This window comes from Malania oleifera, chromosome 1, assembly GCF_029873635.1.
Source record: "Malania oleifera isolate guangnan ecotype guangnan chromosome 1, ASM2987363v1, whole genome shotgun sequence".
Taxonomy (NCBI): Eukaryota; Viridiplantae; Streptophyta; class Magnoliopsida; order Santalales; family Ximeniaceae; genus Malania; species Malania oleifera.
The window spans coordinates 153,387,135-153,414,704 of NC_080417.1; the positions used below are offsets into that span (position 1 = coordinate 153,387,135).

At 33.6% G+C, this 27,570-nt stretch overlaps 2 protein-coding genes across 2 annotated transcripts; one reads left to right on the plus strand and one right to left on the minus strand.

Annotated features, from left to right (window-relative positions):
* Positions 1–3,547: 3,547 nt before the first annotated feature.
* LOC131166016 (mitochondrial import inner membrane translocase subunit TIM50) lies at positions 3,548–14,434 on the minus strand. The gene is made up of 10 exons (XM_058124232.1): positions 14,083–14,434; positions 9,093–9,181; positions 6,988–7,024; positions 6,581–6,642; positions 6,312–6,425; positions 6,109–6,213; positions 5,907–6,005; positions 4,780–4,936; positions 4,562–4,664; positions 3,548–3,873 (listed from the first exon to the last, which is right to left on the minus strand). Exons 1-10 carry the CDS (start codon positions 14,321–14,323, stop codon positions 3,828–3,830), a joined length of 1,053 nt encoding a protein of 350 aa, XP_057980215.1. The 5' UTR covers positions 14,324–14,434; the 3' UTR covers positions 3,548–3,827.
* Positions 14,435–23,405: 8,971 nt separating this feature from the next.
* LOC131160520 (uncharacterized) lies at positions 23,406–24,495 on the plus strand. Its single transcript, XM_058116297.1, has one exon. The coding sequence runs from the start codon at positions 23,436–23,438 to the stop codon at positions 24,243–24,245; it is 810 nt and encodes a 269-aa protein (XP_057972280.1). The 5' UTR covers positions 23,406–23,435; the 3' UTR covers positions 24,246–24,495.
* Positions 24,496–27,570: the final 3,075 nt, after the last annotated feature.

A 27,570-nucleotide genomic window follows, 5' to 3' on the forward strand; every position in this document is an offset into this window, starting at 1 on the left:
CTCCTTACTTATTGAGAGGTGTCTCACCCCATTATTATCTTACATTTCAGATACTTTGAAGGGCATAGTCGAAATTAGAGTAGCATAGCAGAAGCGTGGGTGAGATAAAAAAGTTATTTAGAATAGATACTAAATTAGTTATGTTTTTAATGTTTTAGAATTTTTAGGGATGTTAATTGTAATATTGGAGATATTGTTGTATAAGAGTTTTTAGTACTCTGGTAAATAAATTTGAGGTCTTCCACTGTATAAAATTTCGTGTTATCATAGTTGGTATCAAAACAAATTTTTGGTTACCACATCTTCTCCCTATATTGTTGTTGCAGGAGCACATTAGTGGGTTGGAAAGTAGTAAATGTATTTTTAAGCATATTTTCATCAGTAATATTTTTACCACATAATTTTAACTTCGAGTTAATCTTATGCAAAGCTGAATTATATTCACTGATTGTTTTAAAATCTTACAGCCTTGATCAGGTGCAACCATTCATGTTGAGCATTTCGTAAAATTACAGTCTTTTGATGGTCAAATCTATACAATAAATTTTTCCATAATATAAGTGGGTCTTTGATGGTGAGGTATTTAGTTTTTAATTCATCATCTAAATGATGAAGGAAGATCATAACTTTTGTGCGATCCTAAAGGGATGCGGTATATTCATCTAAAATAGTATTTCCCAAGTTCATTGCATTTAGATAGATATTAACATCAATAATCCATGATAAATAATTGTTATCTTTGATATGAAGGGGAACAAATTCAACTTTGCTTAGGTTTGACATCTGAATAAATTAACAATGATAAGACAATTTAGAAAAACAAAATGTAAAACTGAAATAAAATTGAGATAATAATAGATATAATATTACTTCCACCCTTCTGGGGGTACTTAAATATGTTTCTTTAGAAACATTATTTTTTTCCTCAATTTGTATTCTTCAAGAATATGATTTCAATTATAATATGAAAATGGGTAATAATTTACCATCTCTTCTAGTGGTTGAATGTACTATCTCATTTGGAGGATAAACATCTCACCTCTTCAGGAGGTCGATTTTAACATCTCTTTGGGAGGTTAAAATATACCCTTTTTAGCAGGTAAATATTTACCATCTCTTCTAGAGACTAGATACGTAGCCTCTTCAGGAGGTTTATCTCTTCGTGAGATTAAATATATAGGCAGGAGATTTAAATATATAACTTATTCAGGATAACTATCTTACTATCTCTTCTAAAGATTGGTACTCTTTAAACTTTAAAAGACATAATCTCTTCTAGAGAATATTATACTCTTGTGGAGTAAAACTTACAAGAAATAAATTAAATAGGATTTAAAGAAATATCTAAGATAGTTAGAGTCATGTGCTAATAATGTGTTGTAAAATATTTAGAATGTTGTAAAAATGTAGAAAAATAAATAAAGTTGAAACAAAAATTTTACATGGTTCGGCTGTGCCTACTCCATGGGTGGATGTGATAAAAAACTTCACTATCTCGGGAGGAATTATAAGATGATTTGAAACTATACTTGTACAAAATATCTCTCTTCTTTCTATCTCTCATCCTTTATATTCGTATGCCTACTCCAAGACTTATGTGTGTGTGTCAAAAATGAAAGGGAGAGAGAGTACTTTTATAGGGCAATAAGGATAGCACATAATTTATGTTGGAAAATGAAGAGACATAATTTATGGAGGTGGAAAGTGAAGGGACATAATTTATGGAGGTGGAAATGAAGGGGTGACAATCATTTATTTTTATGGTTTTCATAACATAAATAAAGACGAGATAGAAATTTTACATGGTTCGGCTATGTCTACTTAACGAGCAGATGAGATAAAAAATTTCAGTATTTCGAGAGAAATTACAAAATGATTTGAAACTGGCATTGTACAAAATATGTCTTTTCTTTCTATTTCTCCTCTTCTCTTTGTATACCTACTCCAAGCCTTATGTGTGCATGTCAAAATGAGAGGGAGAAATGACCCTTTTATAGGGTAATAAGGATAACACATAATTTATGATGATGGAAAACAAGGGGACACAATTTTTGGAGGTAGAAAATGAAGCGGTGACAACTATTAATTTTTATGGTTTTCATAACAAAAAAACCTACTGATGCTTGCTTGGACTATCCCTATTAAGGAGATATCCAAATCTCATATTAATTTTATTCCTAAGATTGTCTTTGACAAAATAAATTTTGAATTTTAACTTTAAATTTGTGTACATTGAAATAAAATTTAATGTAATTTTACACTATATTTTGTGTAAATTTTCATAGATATTAAATCTTAGTTTTGAAATCTTTTAAACATTAATTGTATTTGGAAGCATGAACATTACTTTCCAAATATAAATTTGTATGGATTTGAATAGAACTAATTGCTATTTATGTTTCAGTACGATGTTGCTTAGGCTTCACGCGTGGGGCATGTCCAAAAGTATTCACATGTGCATGAGATAGGTTCGGCACTATTTTAATATTTACTCAGGTTCATATAAATAAAGGTAAATTTTAATACATAAAATTATATAATTTTTTTAAAAAAAATATAAAATATAATTTATGTTTTCAAATACAATTTATACGTGTGATCTGTAACTTTGTTTCAAGATACGAGTAAAAGAGTTGAGATAATAAATAATTATCAATATTTTTTTGAGAAACATAAATTTAGTGATCGTCATTAATTAATTATTTCATTTTTTTTCTAAACTTGTAAGAAAATGATATTTTAAAAAAAATAAAAAAATACACATTAAAAGTCATCTTTTTTTTTTTTTCATTCACACTTGCATATGCTTTTCAAAAATAATTATTTAAATAGTATGATTCATCGCTATCACACTTTAGTACGAACACGCAAATTATACAACGCGTATAATTGATTGATTTTTTTGTTTGAAATGTAATGACCAATCATGGGTTTTTGGGTATAAAGTTTTTATTTTATTTTAGTGCAAATTTCCTACAAATTCTTATGACCAATATAATGATAATTAGAAAAAATAAATAAAAATTGATGAATTTAGAATCGTGTAATATGTGTGAACATGAATCTGAATCTCAACTTTAAAATTAAGCTCCCTTAGAATTTGTGAAAAATAAATTAAACATTTTATGGGCCTCCTTAGCAATAATTATAAGAAGCCCGTAATTTTTTTATTATCTCAAGGAAAATCTGTTAAATATTAAAATATGAGAAAATTTTAAATTGTAAACATTTACTAAATCTCATATGGAGTCGGTTCTGTTTGCCTAAAGATATAATGCATATATCTTTCCTTCTAATTATTAATTATAAAAAGTAGTTTTCAGTCAAATTTTAATTATTTCTTAACTACCCTTAAGTTCAAAATTTATCATTTACTAATAAAATTTGCAATCCATCAATATATAAATCAAAATTTAAAAATAACTTCAACTTTCAAATTTTAAAATATCTAACTCTTCATAATTTCCCATAAATAAAACTTTGTTCTATTTTCCTTGATTCCATTCTCTTCCTCAACACCAAAAAATGTAAATGTAATTTCCAAAAGTTTTTCCTAAACAATAAAACCTTCCAACGGATTCACTATTTTAACTAAATACATGAATGTTACACAATTTCTTTCATAAATGGATTTGAATCAAATTCATATAAACTCAAAACTAAGACTCCAAATTCAAATTTCTATTCAACAGCTTCCCCAGCTAAAGAATGGCGTTGGCTTCATAGCAAAATGGAATGAGAATAACTAGAAGAATTACTTGATCTTCATCCTTAGCTTTTTTCCAAAGGGTATTTGAATCCAAGTTGCCTGCAATCTGTTTCTATGTTCAACGTCGCCAGAATCGACCCTGCTGCTTCTGCTCTTGCATTCGCCTGCATTTTCCATTTGACCAAATCAGTATCATTCATACAGTTTTCAGCTTTTTCTACTAATGCTAATGAAAAATCAAAGAGGAAATCTGTATGTTCCATGGGAATGAAATGATTCTAATGTTTCTGGTGAAGCATTTAAATCAATTAAACTCGTACGCGACTGGAGATGGGAGTAGAGCAATCATCAAAATCCTTTAATTAGTAAGGAGATTATGTCACGTCATTCATTAAAATCCTAATATTAGCTCATTACAATTTTAAACAAATGTATTTACCATATCACAGGCTCAAATCGCATGTAAGTTTAACAAAGTTACATGTGTATTTTTAGAAGGTTTACATCATTGTCAAGTGCAAACTGAAATTAACAATCAAATAACAATGACTTTTAAAAATATAACACCAAAAGAAAAAATGTAAATCAAGACACACTCTCTAAAAACATATTTAAAATGATAAAGATAAGGCCACAGTTAAAAGATTTTAAAGTCAGGCAAAAACCCAAGCAGGCAAACTACTTTTATAACAATAAAACAATATATCACTTTTGAAGAATATGCCAAAAAGTCTTGCTGCCTAGCAGATTCCAGTGACATAATTAAATGGTGTTTGACAAAAATCTATGGCAAGTATTTTCCTTCTTGTTAGATAATATTCAGTGAATGTACAATATAACCTAGGTCAGTACCTCTGATGGTCTTTACTACGCTCAATAAACTCCTTTGCAATATCATGTCCTTGATAAGATGCTAGCACTGGTCTGATATCAGCTGGTCTATGGCGGGCAACATCTGCATGCAGAATAAGTAGGCAAACAAAGCTTATGCAATCTACTCGATCAAAATAATAATAAAAAAGAGCAGCAATCTAATTCTAAATGTACTTTATAAATTGCAGAGTGCTTACATTCAAGAAATGGAATAAGATCCACAAGTGCTGTGTCATCTTCCTCAAGCTTCCATGGTTTAACTGGGACACAGTTTTCAGGCTGAAGGCTTGATTCCACAGCATGACCACTTACATAAAGTACCCTTGCAGGATCTCTGTTCAGCTTAGAGAGGTCCTGGTAGCAAGAATAACACTATCAATTGCATGGTCCATTTTTAAGGCGTGGGAACACAGAGTATCTTAGCTGTCATTTGTGTAGGACTGCTTTTCTTGCTGCACAATGCAAAATTTTACTGAAGTGTTGAGACAAATTGACTCTAGTTCTGCTTTGATTCAAGCATGATTTAAAGTCAATGTTGTCATGGTGTAATGGTTATGGTAACCATGGGCGATGTAATATGGGTTGTGGATACTGAAGCGATGACATGATTTAGGTTGTAGTTTACTTATAAAACACACGTGCTTGTTTTGGCCGTAGAATCTACACAGTAATGTTCCAAAGTATTTTTGGTAATTTTAGTCAATCCATACAAACATTTACCATAAGCATTCTATTCTATATCTGTTTTCAGCAATTGCTGGCAAGAAAATAATGCATTTTTTTTTTCTCGTTTGACTACTTTCTAGAGAAAATGTAATTAAATTTGAGGAATCATATAAAAACAAATAATAAAGACAACGTGCTGATGTGGTTTAGAGAAAATGCATAATGAATAACTGTGTGCGCGCTTGTCAATGCGGTTGATTAACATCATCAAGCAGTTGCATAATAAATCACAATCAAAGTCGTTTCTGCACAGCAAAATCAAGACAACATGCATGTAGTCCACATCAGAATTATGTCTAACCCAAAAATACAAAAGAAATGAAAACTTAAAATAATTAGCAATAATTCTCTAATGCCAATGATGGCACTGGAAGCTACTCTTTGCTGCACACGACCATCAACTAATTTTCCATTCAATTCAGTCACATCATACATGTATGAAATTTTAGATTGAATGAACAAGCAGGCAATCAAGGAAAGTAAGTGCAGATGTCATGTTTAGATGTTCACGACAAAAGTCAATTATCTGAATGCCAACACAAAATGAAAATTTACATGATTAAGTGAGACAAGAAGAAAATTACCAGATATTACTCACCCTATAATGTTTTCCATCTTGATATCTGGTTGCAGCCCTTGATAGCCTATATCGTATGCATTGTTTCTTATCCAATCTATCTACAACAGGATCAACATACTGCACATGACAAGAAGGTAGACAACGTCAATTCCTATTAAAATTCAAAATGGTAATTATAATGAAAAAGTTGACCAATCTAAGGGAGGGAAATCTAAATTACCATACTCATCTGGTCAGAGTACACAACAATTTCATAAAATTGAGCAAGATGTTCCAAGAAAACATCAACTCCTGGTCTTTTAAATGTTCGCCAGCCTCTGTCACGCTTTAGTCATCAACAGAAAGCACCATAAATAACATCCAACCATGTAAATCTAAAAGTAACAGAACACAAAAAGAGAGAAACAAGAATTCAATGCCTGCCTTCCAATCGGAATATATTAATGTCTCGTTTAGATCCAACACAAGTGTAAATACATGTTGTTCCATTGGGTGCAAGTCTGGAAGAAGCTTCTCAGAAGATGGTTCTGTAAATCCCTACATTAAAGCATGGAGAATTCGAATAATTGAAAAACATATAACCAAAATATCTATGAAAAAAAAGAAAGAAAATGTGATTTGTCATTCTAGTGAGAACATTTGCTTCAAAAAAATCAGAAAAAGAGGATGACAAATTAAAATATGGCACTCACTCGAACATGCTCTTCAATTGCCCTCCTCAGATCTAGATAAAATTCAATTGCTTTAGCAGGCACTGAAATATCAGAGAACAAAAACAATTAAATTGATGATGAAGATTATACGGGAGAAAAGGTTATGCTACTCATCAAGTAATCACACACACACATAAAAAAAACATTGTTCCAATTAAACATCTTTGGGATGAATGCAGAGGAATTCAGGTGTTTCACAACATCAACCCCTACTTGTAACAAGTTTCAGCAGAATACCCTTCTGACAGGTGGTAAAAATAAATATCTACAAGAAAACAGGACATAATCCTAAGAGAAAAGAAGAACATTATGTACAAAAGACAAGGAGAACATACTTAAATAGACATTTACTGGTGGTAATAGGAAAATAATTCAGGGACCCCAACCTGTCATTGAAGCAGAGTAGAGCAAAGCTTGAAATTTCTGCATAAGAGATTGACAACAGAACATTACCCTTCTGTTACATCATGCGTTCGAAGTATTTAATACAAGATTGACTAGATAATACCTATAGAACTGGCATCCGCAGAATACATGCAGGTACACATGCACACACACACACAAACACAGAGAGAGAGAGAGAGAGAGAGAGAGAGAGAGCAAATACAAAAACACAAACAACAACAAATGCATATTGCATGATAGCAATGAGTGTCACTCTTCCTACCCAAAAACAATTAATCTTAGACTTTAGTCACAGACAATAAGAAGAAAGCGATAGATGCAGCCAACTATCAGCAGTTACGATCTGTTGTAAGTTTGTCACTCATTAACTTAGCAGTACCACCATGTAAATTCTGATGAAAAATCACGGCTAGAGGAATGTAAAGACATATTCTATATGCCTAAAAGGGTCCAAAAAATCTACAAATGTTTCAATTAGAAGTCTAGATCCAGTGATCATCAAGAATAAAAACAAACATCAGCTTACCTGCAGTCCAGAGTTTCAGGCTCTTTCCCTTTAGGGTGTAGTATGACCATGAGAGCATGGCGAGAGAGAGAGAGAGAGGAAGAAGAGGAAGAAGAAACTAAGACACAAAAAATTGGCTTCAAGGGGTAAAATGGCAAAATAGTTGGGTTGAGGCTTGGTTAATTGTGTTAGATAAAATACTACTTAATCCTTCACAAGAACTTCATCTATCTTGTAACTTGTTATGTTAAATCTGTGTTTCTTGAGCTTAAATGACTATGGATTTGAAGACTACAAAGCATTATTTGAGATAAAACCCAGTACGGCTTGAATTTGTTAAAAAAAGTACCTGGAAAAGATCAATTGCACAAAATAAAATTTCCACGCACTGCATGACATTTATAAGCAAAACACACTGAGAAATAGAAAAGCAAAATTAAAAAAAAAAAAATGGAAAAGAAAATGTAGGTGAGCATAAACAAACGTCGTATAAATGTTACAAACTTCCAACACGTGCACCGAATAGCTAGTGCAATTTATTTCTTGAAATTCTAATTTGATGAAAGACAAAAAATAGAAGGAATGATTCAATCGCCATGAACATGAAAATAACCTTCAAATTGCTTATTATCTTCCATCTGTGGACCCAGATTGGGAGACATCACCTATGTGGGTTGCCTAGCATTTTGACCTATTAACACAAAATGTAACATAAATGGCAAAGCAGATGTATATTTGAACTTCATCTCAACAGAAATAAAAAAGGAAAAAATCTCAACAGAATTAATAAAGGATAAACTATGAAGGAAATGTAATAAACCAACCCTCTTCTGTTCTGGTAACTAAACCAACACAATCTTACTACTGTTCTATTGTTGCACCAAAATCTTTGCATATCCAATAGAAAAAATTAAATTGCAACTTGATTGTTCACATGTGCTGAATAGAGCTATCCCTGCAGTGCTTGCTTGTTTTCTGTTTGTTAACATTCAGTATTTCAGCTCATTGCTGCTCACGGAATTTACGCATATAGCTCATCCTTATCGCTTATGGGGCACTTCAAGTCTCTCTATCCCTTAGCCTTCACCAAAATTAACAACTCAATTGGGGATAACATTTCTAAACAACCAAAGTGACCAAAAACACCTAATGGTGACACAACAATTGGGCAAAACCGCACAACAAGGTTCATGAGCCGTCCAGTGTTACCTTCAAATGATATGCCGTACATACTAATAAGTGATAGATGGATAAAAGATTATCTCAAACAATATTACACTGTAAGATTATATGTCATCCATCCATTGCATTACCACTTGATCTCACATTATCCATTAAACTTCAAATAATTTTTGACAGGGTTTTTACTCTAGTTCAACAAAGAAACACATTAAATAATCATCGTATTTCTTAATGAGCCAGAGAGTGGTTATGCTTCGTGGCATACACAGATTTGAAGAGTAAAGCTATCCACACATGACATTCACAAAAACTTCATTATTAATAATAAACTTCACTATTCAAATTGTAAAGAAGAGAGAGTCAGTTGAGTTTGAATATGGAATACTGAGTGATGCTTACATCAAGAGCAGATGCATCATCGCCGACTGAATAATTTGTAGATGCTCGCAAAGCCTTGGTCTTTTCATCCACTTCATGCAAGGTGTACGCTGCAAATGAAAATCAAATAAATTCATTTAAACGAATTTCATGGTCATCTCACTTTTGAATAGAATACAACAACAACAAAACCAAGCCTTAGTCCCACTAAGTGGGGTCGGCTATATGAATCCTTTTCCGCCAATTTATGCGATCATGGACCATTTCTTTTGATAGATTCTCACTTTTGAATAGAATAATTATTATATTTGTCTCATCCCCGTACTTCCTTCCCAACATGATTCAGTCATTTAGAGACCTCTTTTTTGGCTAAAGCTTCCCCAGTTCAGTATTAAGTACTTGACTCATTCAGAATTTCAAACAACATTTTAAAACAAGACCATGGACTAAGCTGCAGAAAGTAAACTCTTCTTCTTTTTATTTTTATTTTTCTTGAGCAAAGTCTTCCCTGTTTCACTAGGAATAAAAAAGATCTAATCCAAATCATCATCCAGAATATAAAATAACATTATCACACAACACCAATGGCCAAAATGTAGAAAGTAAAATGTTTTAAAATTTTCAAATAGATCCAAAAATGTAAGTATAAATAGTACATTAATCTCTGTGAAGTAGGAACATATGCCATACCATTCTGCTCCAAAAGTTTCAATACGATCGTGGGCAATTTCCTCCGACAAAATTTAAGGGCTATTAAATCCTAACTCAAAATTAGTAATTCAATATGCACGTACTATTGCTTAGGACTCAAAATTGATTGCAAAGTTCTTAGCGGTATTTGTAGATTGATTATGAAAGCCTTTGCATTAAGACTGAAAAAAGTCACTTGCAAACTAGCATCCAATACAGAAAATGCCCTTGTTCCAGGAAGGCAAATTCTTGATGTGGTTTTGGTCGCTAATGAGCATGTGGATTCCAGAAAAAGGAAGGAGGAGCCAGGTTTGTTTCACAAAATGGATATTTAAAAGATATATGACCTTTTGAATTGGAATTTTATCATCTATTTTGGCAAGGAGGTATGGTTTGAAGCTACATGGAGACCTTGGATCAGTTTTGCAGTGTCACGTCTGCCTTCTTCTCTATTTTGCTAATTGTTCCATTGAAGGATTTTTGTTAGGGTTAAGAGGATTAAGGCAGGGGGACCCTCTCTCCTGTAACTGGTTCATCCTTGTGATGGAGGTGCTTTCTTATTTCTTAACGAGGAGACTAGAAACCAGCTTGATTGAAGGTTTAAGGTGGCATTAGCTCACAGAGCAGATTTGAAGATCTATCATATATCTTGTTTGCTGATTGTACCATCATCTTCTACAGGGCAGAGGAAGAGCAACTTCAGCATCCCAAATGCATTTTTCCCTGGTTGGAGGCTATCATGAGGATTATAAGTGCTTTTGGGAAAAGAGAGATCATTCTGCCCCCCCCCCCTCCCCATCCCCCGCGCAGGGGGAGATGTTACGAAGGTGGAGAATTGGTGAGATTCCTGCAATCTACTTGGGTGAACTCTTGGGGGCTAATTTAAGGTGAAGACAGGGTGGGATGGAGTTATTGGGAGAGTCCAAAGGAGGCTTGCAGGTTGGAGCAGTAGTATTTTTCAAAAGGAGGCAGGCGAACCTTGATTAAAAGTACTTTATCTAGTTTACCAACTCATTTATATCCTTTTTTTCACCCCCCCTCCCTAATTCCGGTGGCTGTGGCTTGAAGAATTGGGAAGCACCAGAGGAATTCTCTTTGGGGTAGCTCACTTTAAGAAAGAAAAGTGCACCTTGTTTGGTAGGACCAGGTTTGCACTCCCATGGGCAGCGGGAGTTGTGGGATCAAGAATTTGGGGGATTTCAATCAAGCTTTGCTAGAGAAATGGCTCTGGAATTTTGCAGTTCAGGATTGAGGGCTATAACGATTTTTGAAAGAGAAATATGGTAAAGAGGAGGGAAAGTAGCTTCCCAAGGAGGTGAACATTACTTAGGTGATAGGATTGTGGAAATGAATCGTTAAATGGGAAGAATGCTTTTTCAAGATTGTTTGGCTTTGTGGCGGAAAGGGAATAGAATCAAGTCGTGGCTTGATGCTTAGCATTAGGATGAAGCAGTAAAGGACACTTCCTGATCAGATTAGCTGTTGTCAGCCCTAAGGTTTCATGGCCTAATTGATGATAAAAAAAACTATTTAAGGACTAACTATTTTGAGCTTGATTGTGACAAACAGGTTTTAATGAATTCAAGTTGGAAGAAATGGACAAAGCTTGAAGAATTATTCAGGACTTTTTTATTCTATATTTGTCACATTTTCTGAATTGTAGAGAATGTAAATCTCCTAGAATATAGTGATCATGGCACAAAAGTAACAAAACTAGGAAAAAGAAGTAATACGGAAGACTGTTTTGGGCTATCAGCCTAGGGTGGTCAACTGAGCTCCATGGGTCAATCGACCAGCCTTGGCAGATTGGCCAGGTGGTTGATCGCCCACCTTGGGCCAAATGACTGGCCTTGTATAAGGCCTGGGCAATTGAATGGTCTAAGGGACAAGCCAACTGATCCTACTTTTCAGAAACTCCAATGGTTCAATTTTTACTTATTAACAGTTACTGTCAAATTGACCAGCCTTTGCAAGTGGTCGACCAGTTTGACCAAAATCAGACTCCAATGAACAAAAATAGCTAGTTTGACCAAGAATCATGTATATATGCTCTCAAAAGCCCAACAAACAGTATCTAAGCTATCTAAACAGTTATTTGAAAGTTTCAAACAGTCTCATCTCTTCAAAACTCTTTTGTGCTCAAATTTGCTAACTTGAGAGAAATTTCAAAAACTCTTGAACCATAATCTCATAGATTCTTTGAGAGTTATCTAGTGCTTTCATTTGCATACACACCTAGTGAGGTTTCTCTTTGTAATTTCCAAACTCTTGCAATTGGTGCCCTTGTCATTGGGTGAAGCAAAGGGATCGTAAGAAAAGTTGATATAATGGAATCTCAAGGTGGGTTGATCCTTGAGAGAGTGTACGTAGGCTTGAGGAATATGAACCACTAAAAGAGTTTACGCATTACTTCTCCCCACCTCATTTATTTTTGTGTACTTATATTGCTTGTGTGCATTTAATTCTTGTCATTTAATTTTTAAGTAACCGAATTCACACCTCCCCAACACCCCCCCCCCCGGGGGCGCGGGGTGGCCTTTGGGACAACAACCACTCGTAATGACCAACTAGTTGTGGGTGTAGCTCTTCCCAACCAAGACAATACAACCTAGAATTTACATTTTGGGAGAAGCTTTTAAGTTAATGGTTGGGAGTTGAACGATGTGATGAATTTCTTGAAGATATCATGTTTGAGGCCCCAAATACTTAGCAGTCAAGGACATCTAAAACTTAGCTTGGAGGGCTATATGGAGGCCCAAAAGGCCCAAGAAAGCAGATTTTTCTTAATGGAAAGATGCTTAGAAAGACATAGTCTGTTTTGAGAGCTGGAATTTGGGAGTGTACAAGCAAGTCACCATAATTAGTTTGGAAAGTGGTTCCCAATTCCCATGTCCATTTTGGTGCATTTCAATGTTTTAAAAGGCAAAGGTGCAAGGCAGGGCATTTTAACCCTTAAGAGGCAAAGCATTAGCCTTAAAGGCATTGAGTTGTAAGCGTTTTGAGAATTTTATTTACAGATGAAAGTATGTAAATAAATTACATATATTTTAAAAAGAAAGAAAAAATTAAAAGAATTACAAATAAAATCTAAAAAAAAAACTTATATAGTTTGTGAACTACTTGTTGGCCACTAAAGAAAAAAAAACTTACTTGAACTCATTAAGTAAACCATGCCAAGAGATAGGTATAACATTACAAAGTTCAAATTATTTTCAAGATTGAAGATGCAACTCAATTATTTTAGGAAGGTTGATGTTCAAGTGTTTTGGAGATTACTCATACCATGACATTCCTTTGATACAAACATATATTTAAAATTTTATAGCCAATTATAACTTGAGATTTAGACACTCAAAATGCATAAGCCTCAACTATGAAGGTGCACAAGCTGTGCCTTTTGTGCCAATGTGCAAGTTACAGTTTGTAATGTGTTGGTCTTTTAGGATTTGGAATTTTAGACTGAGCCTTAAGGCATTTAAGCATGCCTTAAAGAGCAGGAAAAACACATAAAAGGCCAGAAAGAAAATTTTTTTAAACTCTTATTTGCTAGAAGACTGAAGTATTAATCCTGATGTTAACTCTGCAATTGAATTTTTAAACTTTTGACTGTATGTAGTTCACCTTCTTTTGCATGGGTGGCACCCCCTGGTACCCTTTAGTACCATTTTACACTTGCTCTCTGTGTGCGTAGGTCTGAATGCCAATTGTATACGTGTACAGGTTTGAATGTTAATGCACATATATTTACAAACCTCTTTCCTCTATACAGGTATTTTGGGTTGAGTTTGACGGTATTTTGATGCCATATTTTAGTTCTCTTTTTCCCGTTCAACTGTACGAGGCATTTTAGACAACTAAGACTTACAAGATTTTCACATTAGAAGGCGACGTTTATACTAATTTGTTTAATGACATAAAAAAGCTAGTCTCCATTCCTCCTTATTGTGCTAACTTGTTCAGCTGGTGAGGGTTTTCAATTATCCGTGTTTGGGAGCACAAACTTAAGCCTTAAGATTTAGAGTTCAACAAATTTCAATATAAATTTGTGCTGTGTTTTGTCCAAATGAATACAATTTCAAACCTGAGCCTCGAAGTCCATGCCCCCAAACGAATTTCTTAGATGTAAAGTAACAAGCCATATGGTCCCCTACTTGTACAAAAATGATACTTCTTCAAACACATTAATTAAATTAAAAGTATCTTTTCCTACATTTTTTCAGCAACTGAAAAATTCGCGAATCAAATCAGAAACCACAAAGAAAATAAAATTTGATTAAAGGAAAAAAAAAATTAAGGATTCTGTTGAAAAGATGGAACCAACCGTAGCTGGCATATCCAGCAGTAGCAGCAACTCCGGCGAAAGTACCAATAATAGCGTATTTTAGGAAGCTCCACGACTTGCTTGGTGCGGCGTCCGGAGGAGGAAGAGGGGGTGAAGAAGGTGGAGGAGGATCAGTGACGAGCGACGATGTAGATGCGATTGGTTCCTTGGAGCAGAAGCGCCGTCGAGTGTTCTTCGCGGCGAAGGAGACGAGACGAGATCGAGCTATGGATGCAGACATGTTTTTTTTTTTTGGATTTTCCTCTCAGTTTTGATTATTTATGGATTCAAGAAGGGTTTTACAGAGGAGTTTAGTACAGAGAGCGTCTGCAGAAGGAGAGAAGCATTTGATAATTTTGATGGGCGAGCCCATTAACATTAGGAAAAACAGATCCTCGTCGAAGCCCATGGGCCATTTGCAACATCACTCTAGGCTTTTCTTCGGCCCAAAAATTATACCTTGCTACTTTTTTCATTATTAATTAGTATTGCAAGTAATTGCATATAAATACAAATATTTCATATAATCTAATAAATTTTATAAAAAATTTTAAAAATAAAAAATTTGATACAATAGGAATGTTCTAACGTTAGCATTGAATGTGTCCAGTGCATATAAATAAAAATATATAAAAAAAATTTTAAATAAATTTTGATAAAGTTCAGTTATATATTTTAAAAAATTAATAATATATTTCATAATTAAATTTTAAAATATTAAATTAAGACCTTTAAAAATTATTTATAAATATTTATATCTTATTTAAAATCATAAAATTAATATAGCATAGACATGAGACACTATTATAGTAGAGGAATAACTAAGAAAAACCTTAAAAATATAGAATTTGATATTCTAATTAACATTATGTAGAATATTAAATTTAATTTTTATAGTATAAATACAAAATTTAATGCATATTTATTCTTTTTATTTTATAAAAATAATTGATGCATGACATATTTTGTAAAAAATAATAATAAATTTATTGTAATTTCTAAATTGTAATTGTCTATATAAAGTGTTTATAATTATTATTTTTATTTAATTTTTTTTAAAATTTAAAATTAATATTTCGGAGCATATCTAAGTCTATAATTTTATTTCATTCTCCAAATGCAATAGTTAAGCTCTCTCTCTCTCTCTCTCTCTCACACACACACACACACAAACACATTATATAATTGATTCATTTAAATATAATGTATAGTTACTGTATTCTCAGTTGATTGCATTATGTTGTGTACTTGATTTTTTTAAAAAAAACAATACTATTTTAACCAAAATGATTTATACATAAATTGATCTACATACATATATTTTAACTTTTTATTTAGAATAAATATATGTTAGTTTAGGAAGAATTTCAAGAATAATGTTTGATGCTTGTAGACACCCCATTTTGTCCAAGACTTATATAATACAAATTGATTAAAATTTATTAATTTAATAAAATGTGAAAATATAGAAAAGTTTTTTAATATAAGAAAATTGAAAAAAAAATGAATACATTAAAAATTTAAAAAAAATAAGAAAGGAGAAAATCCAGTAGGCCAGTGTCTTAAGATGGGCAAGCAAAAGGAAAAAAGGAGTTAGACATGTGGGATTGCACAATTAACATGTGGGTAAAATGTGAGTTTAATGTAAGCATAATTTGAGGTATCAGTTTAAATTAAATTGATTAGTTAAATGTTGTTAGAATTGTTTGAATCGGATCCATCAAGCCTATAAATAGTGAGCTTCAGAAGGAGGGATACAGACAGTGACTAGGATATAAAGAGAAAATTGTTCATTGAGAGTTCTTTAAGAAAGAATTTTAAGGATTAGGAAAAGAAGTTTGAACATTCGGAATTGAGAAGGAAGAAAAATATAGAATTTAGAAGCTTGAATTGCGGAAGTAGTAGTGAAAGAGTTTAAGAAGGCTCACGAAAAGGAAGGAAATGTTGCAGATTAGAAAATTCAGGAACAAAGGTTGGTATTTTTAAATTCTATATTAGTTTTGTTTAAATCTCAGGTATGTTGAATATTGAACTTAAAATTTTATAATTTAAGTTTAAATTTGAATAGAATAGGAATCAACGAATTAAAAAATTTTCCTAAAATATTCCAAAATGAAAACCGAACAATTGACCCGAATACCCATATCCATACTCATAGCTGGATCCAATAATCCGGATTCAAATGCCCCTGATCCGGGTCAACTTGTCCCGGGTCTTATTCAGATAACACTAAACCTTGTTTGTATCCTAGGAAAATGTAGGAAAACTTAAGAAAATTCATAAAGAAATCACATAATAGTACAAAAAAAGGCTACATACTCATCGTTAGGGGTTTGGATTTGTTGTTCTCTACTTCTACTTTTGAATCAAGGCTTGCAAAAGCAAATTAGGGAGAGAGTCAGAGAAATAGAAAGAGTAGAAAAGGGAAAAGCGAGAGTGAGAGACAGAGATATAGATCACTGCGAGAGAAAGGAAGCGTGAGAAACTGAGAGATAGATTCGTGAGAGAGAGAGAAAGAAAGATAAAGAATGAAAAATGAGAAAGTGAGGATTTATGCGAGAACAGAAGGAAAAAGAGAGAGAGAACGGGAAGGTGAGGGAGAGAAAGTGAAATGCGTGTGAGAGAAAGAAGAAAGCAGAGAGAAAGAGAAAGTGAGAGACAAAGAGGGATTCATGTGAAGAGTGAGAGAAACACAGAGAAAGAGAAAGTGAGAGGCAGAGAGGGAAGAAGAGAAAAAAAGAGAATAAGGAGAAAGAACAGAGAAGAGAAAGTGGGAGAAAAGAGCACATGTAAGAGAGAGAGAAAGGATAAAGAAATGAAAAGAGAGGAAAAAAAGGATTTTTATATACATACAAGTGGGACACGTGGCACAACGTCACTACAAAAAACTGGTTTTTAGTGACGAAAGTATTAGTAGTAGTTTCAATTTCGTCACTAAAAGTACATATTAGTGATGGTTTTAAGAAACCGTCACTACTAGTGTAAGTATTAGTGACGGTTTTCCAAACCGTGACGAAACTAAAACCGTCACTAATACTTTTGTCACTAAAAACAATTTTCTTGCTCAAACCATCACGGGAAACCATTTTTTGCGCGAAAACTATCCCGAAAAAATATTAGTGACGTTTTTTGGGGTATTAGTAATGAATTTAAAGCATCACTAAAAGCCACTTATTAGTGAAAGCTAAATAACCGTCACTAATAGTATTATATTAGTCACGGTTCTATAAGACGTTACTAATAATGCATTATTAGTAACGGTTCTTCTAAACCGTCACTAATAGTCTTGTATTAGTAACAATTTGTAGTGACCCGAAGAATAATGGTATTTAAATAATAAAGAGGGAGGGAAATGGAAACAAAAATAGAAGGAGGCAGCAGGCTTCATCGACGAACGCTTCGTGTTCGTTGACGACGTTGCACTTTGGGTGTAATAATACAGGAATTTAATCAAGGACTCGTTGAAATGCAGGGGATTCGTCGATGAGGATAACATAGGGTCTCATCGACGAGGGTCTGTTTCGTTGATGAGAAGATACCAAGAGCAAGTTTTCTAAATTCTGAAATTCGTCAACGAGGAGAGAGTGTTCGTCGACGAACCCTCTTCGTGATCTCGTTGACAAGATGACGTGACTCGTCGACGAAGGCCGCAGTATAAATAGATTGAAACTCAATTTTTTACGCAGAAATTATAGAAATTCACTCTCGCTCTCTCTCTCTCTCTCTCTCTCTCTCTCTCTCTCTCTATCTTACGACTTCTTCTATCTCTCTCCTCGATTTCGGCCCCGTTGACTGCCAGATCGACGATCTGAGGCCACCATGACGCTCCTAAAGAAGTTCTCCCTAAGTCTGCCGGAGCGGATCGTTGGTGGAACGAAATTGGATTTCATCCCAGATTCAGGGGTAAGACTTTTTTGTTGAAATTTGACTTTCCAGCAGTTGTAGAAAATATAGTAGACGTAGAAATAGTGACATTTTGTTCTGAAATATATGGTTTTCAGGGTGTTGAGTGGGAAGCCTTGCAGGTGTAGGACCCGATACAGTAGGGGGTTTTAGCCAGAACCAGGTAAGGGAAATATGCTATACTAGGCAAACCTATTATGATTCAGTATAAATTATATATTTTTTAGCAAATTATTATTCAGATTATTTATGCAGTTTCATAGCCTGATAATATTAATGTTTAATTGTGTGACATGAGTTTATTATTCCCAGTACACGGTTTCCTTAATTTTAAAAATACCATGATTTTTAGTATACGTAAAGAAACATGTAATTTACAGTATTTTTCAGAATATTCAATTTTGAACTTCTTATCCCATAAAGTTTTCAAGATGTATCATGTGAGCCAAGTGGGAGAATGTTAGCGCGCATGTTTCCTTTTTTGGGTGGCACACATAATACATCTTGTTTTTTTTTGAAAATACTATTATTTAAATTATTATAATTATTATTTTATTCAAAAAATCAAATATGAGATGAGATTTTACAGTAACTACTTGATATACTAAGACTAAGTCTCCTAAAACTAAGTCATCGATTTGAAATTCAAATGGAAGATTTGAATCTGATTTGAAATTCAAATGAGAGATTTTGAAAACTCACAATCCCGGGTAGGAAATGTGGAGGAAATCTCTCAGTAGATGGAGTCTTGACCAGTCTATAAATAGGGTCTGTGATTAATCATTAAATCATACATTGACTTACGGTGATATAGAACTAGCCAAAAATCCTACTTCTTCTACTCTTTTGAAACACAGTGAGAGTAAAGATAATTCCCAAATCTCTTTCTCTATTTCTCATAATTTTATTTCTTATTTCAAATCCCTTTCTTGAAAACTTGAGCAATTATGGTTGAAAGTCAGATCACTGTTCTCTTCCGTTTGTAAACAATTGTTGGTTTGTAATTTTTGAAATTATACTTTCACTTGTATGTTTGAGTTTTAAAGCTTTTATATATTATACATGATGAGATAGAAACTAAAAATGAAATTTAATGAGACAGGGTGAAATTAAAATTTCATTTCCTTGCATTTTATTGTATATGATATAATTTTGCGAGTTTCCATGAGTAGGTCATGGAAGACAACAATATCCAATGCTCGGACAAGACTTTCCATGGGGAACCTTTCCTTCTCCTCGCAGCCAAACACCCCCCCAAATGTAAACAACAACCACGGCAGATCGTGGCAGACAGAGAGTGAAACCTAGATGCTGATGTGGTTTAATGCCCACGCAATGAGATTTGCCTCCCATTCAACATCCATTAAAGAAATTACTCCAATGCTTTGACACGTTGCCACATAATCAGAAACAAGCTTCCCACTGGAGCCGGGGTTTATGGCTTTTTCCAAATCACCGACCAGTGCCACGTTTCAGCCACGTGTCATTTATTGACGCTTGGGGAGGCTTGAACATTGGAAGAAAACTGGTACCACAGTAAAAACAAAATTCCTAGCAAATGATGATATTGATGTAGAATAGAATCAATGAATGAGTCAGCAGTGCTGATCTTGTTCAACATATTAATCTTCAAATTCATTAATACCTATATAGATTAATAATTTAAAAATATCCATGTATATTTTAAAAACATTCTTATAACCACCCATACATATTTCAAAAAATACCCCTAATCACTAAAAATTTTTTTAAAATAATATTTAAAAAATATATATATATATTCATTTATTATTATTTTTTAAAATTATTTCGTTATAATTATCACTCAAAAGTTACAGAGCATGTATATCGTGTGTGTCTATGGTTAATAATAATAATAATAACAATAAATCTCACGGCCATGACGCAGTGGAAAGACATCAGCACGTAAGAAGGAGTATTAGAGGTTTAATTTCAAGTAGATATACTCACGGAACTAGCGATACCTGTGGATGGTGAGAGCTTATTCTGTGAGTCAGTGGAAACCGTGGACGGGGAGAGTTTGTTCTATGAGCCAGCGGGAACTGTAGATGGTGAGAGTTCTTTGTGAGCCAGTGGGGACCGTGGATGGTAATGAAGATGTGTCCCGGGGGTCGGGTTGACCGAACGTCCAATTGATGCACGGAAACCGTGTCTGCAATCCAGACTTTACTCTGATCAGTGACACTTGTGGGCGGAGGACGCTGATCCATAAGTTTGAAGCCACACTAGGGGGTCCGAAGGGTTCGTTGGTGGCAGGACTTCCTATATAATCAAAAACATAAAAAATAATAACAACAACAACCAGTTGCGGGCATACGCAAGACATATTTTTCTCAACTTTTGAGTGATAATTACAATAAAATAATTTTTTAAAAATAATAAATAAGTATATTGTAAAAAGTATTATTTTAGGAAAGTTATGAGTAATTAGGCGTATTATTTGAAATATTTATAGTTAGTTGTAGGACTATTTTTAAAATATTCATGGATTGTTGTAGGGATTTTTTTTTTTTTAAAAAATTTACGAATAATTATAAGGACATTTTTTGAAATATTTATGGATACTTATAAATATATTTTCAAAATATACATGAATAGTTATAGGATCATTTTGAAATTTTTATGATATACAATTATCACAATAAAATATTAATATATTCTTAAAATTTATAAGAAATACTTATTAGGAATAATTTCTTCATGTAAAATTTAAAATGCACTAATCAAAAGATATTATATTAGTATTTAATTCACTAAAATAATATGGATTGGCATTATATGGACTCATAAATATTATATACCTTAAAGATATGATTTAGTAGATATATGAAGAGAAATACTTGAGATTTGCCTCCCATTCATGATTCAACATCCATTAAAGAAATTACTTCAATACTGACACGTGTTGCAACATAACCCTAAAACAAGCTTTCCATTGGAGCTGGTGTTCATGACATTCTCCAAATCACCGATCAGTGCCACGTTTCCGCCAAGTGTCAGTCAGTCAGGCTTAAGGAGGCTTGAACGTTGGAAGAACATGATGCTGGTACGACATTTTTTTATATAAAAAAAAAAAAAATTCAAGCAAATGATGATGTTGATTTAGAACAAAAGTAAATGAGCATAGAGTTCTAAAGTTTGATCGGATAAAGTAAGTTTGAAACAAATGATTACTGAAAAAAATTATTATTTGTATGTGAAAAATTGCTTTTGAGTGTTTAAGTGTTGATGTATATGAGAAATGTGAGAGTATCACTTATTTCGGCATGTGATTGTTATGAGATGAGACAATCAAAAGATGTGAAACATGTTTTGAATAAGAAAGATCTTACTGTTGATGTATGAAAGAAGGTTTCGGTGGAGGTAGGTATACTGTTCTTTAGACACCAAAGTTAAAAAGAAAAAGTCTAAATGTGGTTTAATAGGACTTCCAGATACTCTCAATTGGGAAAATTGATGGGTTTGATTCCTTATTTAATAGTTTGGAGGTTATGAAGAAGGAGATGTGTGACTAGAATGGAGGAAAAATTGGAGAGTAGTACAGATGTGTGATTGTCTATTAAGAATTGGGGGGAGTTTTGAGTGAAAACATGATAGTTATGACTCATTTAAATGATGCCGATGTTCGGATTTTGTAGAATCTAGAGGTGCATATTGTGAATAAAAAGAATAAAGTTATGTAAGTTGTGAGATGGCTAAACCCGAGACAAGGGAGGTTGAAACTGAATTTGGATGGGAGCAACCTAGGGAATCCAGGGCCGGCGGGTGGTGGTGGCATCCTTAGAGACTGTACAAGTTCTTTTATTTTTGATTTTTCAAAATATTTTGGTTCTTATTCAAATAATGAAGCTGAATTGAGAGCAGTGATGGAAGGAATAAAGCTTTACAAATAATTGGGTCATACCAGTATTGACATTGAATGTGATTTGAATATTGTAGTAAATTAGATAAGATCCTGTAAATGCTTTGTATAGTATTTGTGGGATTTTTGGGAGCAACTTATTGGTGTATTGGAGGGAATAGATTTTTGTATAAATCATTTCTATAGAGAATAGAATAAAGTGGCAGTTGCGTTAGCTCGACAAGGTGCCATGAGGGGGAATAGTTTGTTTACAAATAGTAGCCAACTTCCTAGAGTTATCAAATGTTTAATAGATCAGATAAGATAGGTACGACTTATATTAGGTATGTTTAGTTGGTTTCCCTTTGATATTGTTATAAGTTTGTTTTTTTCTTTTATTTGATTTGATGCATGAGGTGTTTTTTATTTTGTTATTATGTAAGCTTCAAGTGTCATTTTACTTCCATGGTATTCCTCCACCATAAGTGAGAGTTATTAATAAAATTAAGAAAGGAGGTGCCGCCCTTTTTCACAAAAAAAAAAAAAAAGAAAAAAGAAAAAAACTCAATACATGCAATTTTTGCTACTTAATTGATCAATCTCTATAATTATCACAAAAAACTCTTAACATATTCTTAAATTTATGAGAAATATTTGTAAGGAACAACTTAACATAAGATTTAGAATACACCAATCATAAGATGTTATATTAATATTTAGACCCACTAAAATGATATAAGATCTACATTATTGGACTCATACGAATTATGATTTTGTATATATATGAAGAGAAATGCTTGTAAGCTCAATATTGAGTTTGGTTTTATAAAACAAAGATCATGAATATATGTGAAGAGTATGGTTTAGCATGAATCCCAATAATATGAATTTCACAGCATTTTAATAGATAAAAAATACTAATATAAGATCTTGTTGATCGATGGTTCCAATTGTACTACATAGTAATGATTGATTACAAGTATTCTCTCATTCTCTATCATAAATTCACATTAAAACACAAATAAAAAAAAAAAATTAAAAACACAAATTGAAAATTGAGGAACCCAATTATTGGGCTAAGTTAAGAAGCCATCTACATTCATATAATTAATTCGTGGGTCTCTCAATAATATTATATCATGCAACCCACAGAGCAGTCAACCTAAATTTATGAAACTAGTGGCTGATCAGGATGCATTAATGATCAATTTTGAGTCCATCCAAACCCATGGCAGTGATCTGATCGATGAGCACCCTCCAGAAGCCTCGAAAATTCCACGCAGCCCTAGTGCAATAATAATAAGAATGGGGAATTAGTATTATTGGTTCTGCCTAATTGGAATCCTCGACCCATCCCCATCATTCCCCAACACTCATATTTTTAAGGGACACTTGGCTTGCCTACCTGCCCTTATTGAGATCCGTATAGCACCCAAAAATTCCATCCCCTCCACCTGTCACATGCTGCACCACTAGTAGAGCTATATGGAGACTCCTTAATTTGTCACTTCTAAACTTCTATATAAGGGGCAAGCCCACAATTTGTTTCTCCACAAACTAACCCACGTATCGAGCTAAGAACAAGCATATGGAGAGTTTGAGTCGGTTCATGAAATATTCTGAGTTTGTAAGGAAGCCCAGTACCACCCACTGGCTTCTTTCAGTTCCTGTGTTTTCACTACTGCTGCTGCTTTCCTACTCATCGTGGCTGTCTTTCTTCCTCCGGGTTTCGTTTAGATTTGAGTGCTCCTTCTTCTCCACAGTTGTTCCTATTCAGCAGTTGTTCAGCCACAGCATTGACAAGAACTGCATGTTCCTCCTCTGCAATGGAATCCTGGCTTTCCTCGCCGCAGCCAACTCTGGTTTAGTCAGCTCTACTACCACTACTGCTGCTGCTACTACTACATCAGAATCTGATCATCATGTTCAATTAGTGTCAGTAATATTGGAGAACAAGGAAGCATCTGTGATGGATACCAGCAGTGTGGAGATTAATGCTGCTGTGGAGAACCCGTGCTTCATGCAAGAAGAGCCCAGAGGAGAAGCCGCAAACATAATAATTGAAGAAGAAGAAGAAGGAGAAGAAGAAGAGGAAGAAGGAGAAGAAGAATTAGAAGAAGAAGAAGGAGAGCAAGAAGGAAGCATTCAACCTTTTAGCACAGAAGATGAGAAGGAAAAAGAGGTAGAAGAAGAAGAAGAAGAAGAAGAAGAAGAAGGAGAGCAAGAAGGAAGCATTCAACCTTTTAGCACAGAAGATGAGAAAGAAGAAGAAGAAGAAGAAGAAGAAGAAAGAAATGGGTTGAGCACCGAAGAATTGAACAAGAAGTTTGAAGATTTTATTAGAAGGATGAAGGAAGAACTCAGGATCGAAGCTCAGAGACAGTTGGTCATGGTTTAGTATTGTTTTATTCATCATCATCACCACCTCCTTGAAATTAAATTTAGCAGATCGTAGCTGATGAGTCAATTAATTTGATTAGGATTGTATATCCATGCATGCTTAGTTTTGAAGTAGTTTAGAGTTTTGATTTTTCTGTTTTCTTAATTTGCACTTCATTTCGCGACTTCTGCTGTTTTATTAGTTACAGAGTACACTCTCTACTTTGTCATGATATATTAGTTGTTTTAATGTACCTAAATGTTTTGTCTACCCAGCATGTACTTTAGATTTTACCCTTTTCTTCTGTTAAACATAGTATAGGCCCCCTGTTGGATCTGTAACTTTAGTTATAATTTTATCGAATGTGTTTTTTGATTTTGGATACCTATACGTACATGTCATGATTATATACCCATACATAGTACTCTTAACTTTAATTTTGATATGATCTTTTGATATTCTTCTATTTATGAAGTAGTGGACAAGGGCAAATGAATGAACCCTAAAGTCATGGGTTGGATTTTTTCTTGAATCATTACGCCGGTGAATTACCGGAAGTGTGTTAATGGGCGGGCGGCATTCACCCTTTCGGGTTTGGTGCCACACCATAATGTCCAATATGGCGCGATGTTGGTTGGAGTTTTCGGATTATAAAAAAATAAAAATAAAAATGAACCGTTACATGTATGTAAGAGGGATCCATTTTTAATAACAGTATAATTTAGAAAATAGACATACGATCATGTAAAGGGAAGGTCCGTTGTACAATTTGTCATGTATATATGATTATGTCTATATATTTCAAGTATTAATAAATAAATTTAAAATGATTAGTTTCAATTATCTTCTTCATTCAAAAATAAAAAAAAATAAAAAATCTCTATACCCCTCAAATTGCATGCATTTTCAATTAATATTCAAGCAATATATAAAAAGTAAATATATAAATTTGTGTTTTATTAATTTATCTTCCCTTCTAAACAAACCAATTAACTTCCTTATTTTCAGGTAAAATGGTTTATGAAATATTTGGACCCTTTCATATATACATTTTTGAAAAATAGAAAATTAATTGATGATCTAATTTTGAATTAAAAAATTTCAAATATTTCAAGTGGGAAGTTTTTACCAAGATTTGACCTAAAATTTCAAATATACATGAACTTATCTATCAAACCTTTAAAATGACAATTAAAATAATTTTTTTCTTTTCCTTAAATAACTATATATATTTTTTTAATTTTTATTTTGATTTGACAATATAAATGTTTGTGGGAGGATATGTAGCTAATTAATCCCATATCTTAGTCAAAAATCATCATATGGTCTCTGAATATATATATATATATATATATATATATATATATATATATGCAATCAAGGAATAAGTAAACATTTTTTGGTCCGTCTAATAATCAAGAAATTATTAGATATACCGAAATTATTAGAAATTATATACCGGAGGTATTATGATTTTGTCATGTATTTGAATTTAACTAATGTAGATAGTTTTTATTTATTTATTTATTTATTTTTCTGGATTTGAAAAAAAATTGACCTCTATCAAGCCTTATGTTCAATTAAATGACTCCAAATAATGAATCGACATGTATTATTGTTGACCTGAAGACCTAATTTTTTTCTCGTCGGATAAGGCATATACAACCGGTCTATCTAGGATTTTCTCCTCGGGAGTAATCCATTTTTGGCGCGACCGCGGACACCGCTGTTGCGTCTGCGAATTCTTGGATCTCGCCGGAATTTGATTTAGACCAATGATTGATAATATTAGGTTGTAGGCTTTCCCCAGCTCTGAAGTTCTCCGGTATTTGATAAATCCCAGAATCGGTAACGACAAACAGACATTTCATCCGGCAGGGGAAATCAAGAACTTGTTCGTTGCGTTTATACACCAGGAAGTCTGTATAAGCTCGGTCGTTTTGCGGCGAGTGGACGCCACACATAATCTCGTCGAATCGACTCAGCACGTTGGCATCAGCTGTGAAGGTGTGCGTCCATCCTGCGCTCAATCTAAGTCCCGGTGGGCCGACAAAGTCGCTTTTTCCTGGGACAAAACAGTTAACCAACAAATCCCTCCCACCCGACAGTTCATTCTTAAGTGTAATTCGGAGCGGCTGGGCGTTCGCTGTTGTAGCAGCTGCTGCCAATATGGATGCTGCCACAATCAATACGGCAATTTTGTAACCCATATTGAATTGCGTCTTAGAGATTGATCTTCCAAAATTAACAAGTTGGATTGGGGATGGTGAAATATTTGTGAACAAGTCATATATAAATACATATGAAATGTGGTTGGTGAATGGTGAGCTACCCATTCCGTTATTAATTTGAGGAAAACGGTCCAATAATTAAATGCAAATAAAAATTCTTTTAGCTACTTTATACTTCTTAATGTGTATTGGACTGCACCTGGTTTAAACCGTGGAGCTCACATGGTTTAAAGGCTGGTTAAGCCACAAGGAAAGGGGAAATAAAACAAAGAAAGATGGCAAGTTCATTTAACCACACCGAACTTGGGCTCTAGCTAGGAAGACTCTGTCTCCTTCTCTTTCATTTTGAAATGATCTAGGATTTAGTATTTTGCATCATCATCATCACCACCTTGAAACTAATGTAGCAGATCAGTTCATGAGTCTATTAATTTGACTAGGATTATATATATCCATGCATGCTTAGTTTTGAAGTAGCGTGGAGCTTAATTTTTCTATTTTCTTAATTTTCTCTTCATTTTTGCGTCTTTTGTTGTCTTATTATAGAGGTTGGTCATAATATATTAGTTGTTGTAATGTACGTAAGTGCTTTCTTTACATAGTATGTACTTCACCATTGAGAGTTTATCCCGGTAAATTATCAAAGGTGGGTCAATGGGCGGACGACTTTCACCCCTCGGGTATGGTGTCGCACCATAGTATCCAAATTATTTTGCAAAGGAATGAACAAAGGATGAGGGTTTTGGCTTGTATGTGAAGAAAGAGCTTTTTTAAAAATTCATAGGAAATTTTTCTTAATCAAATATCTAATTTTGTGTTAATTTTTGCAAATGAGCACATATATATATAGCCTCAAAATTTTGACCATTGGGATATAGTGGGAATTATTAAAAATGTTTTAAACAAGTTTAACCCAAAATAACCCCGTTTGACCCTTAATAACGCATGGTAAAAATAGGCCAATTTGAGAGTTTCGGTCGCCTGATCTATAAGGTCAGTTGCCTGAACACTCACAAAATGAAAAGTTCATTTTATCAATTTGGGTGCCCGATGAAGGGTTTGGTTGGCTAGTCTAGGCGATTTTCCAACTTGTTCAAGGTTCGGTCGCCTGA

Bases quoted from the DNA above. Each gene is read 5' to 3' on its own strand.
- LOC131166016 (XM_058124232.1), bottom strand. From the start codon at position 14,323: ATGTCTGCATCCATAGCTCGATCTCGTCTCGTCTCCTTCGCCGCGAAG. The intron at 6,643-6,987 runs GTTGGGGTCCCT...CTGATATTTCAG, and splicing joins CTACTCTGCTTCAATGACAG to TGCCTGCTAAAGCAATTGAA. The intron at 3,874-4,561 runs GTACTGACCTAG...TGGAAAATGCAG, and splicing joins CGTAGTAAAGACCATCAGAG to GCGAATGCAAGAGCAGAAGC.
- LOC131160520 (XM_058116297.1), top strand. From the start codon at position 23,436: ATGGAGAGTTTGAGTCGGTTCATGAAATATTCTGAGTTTGTAAGGAAG.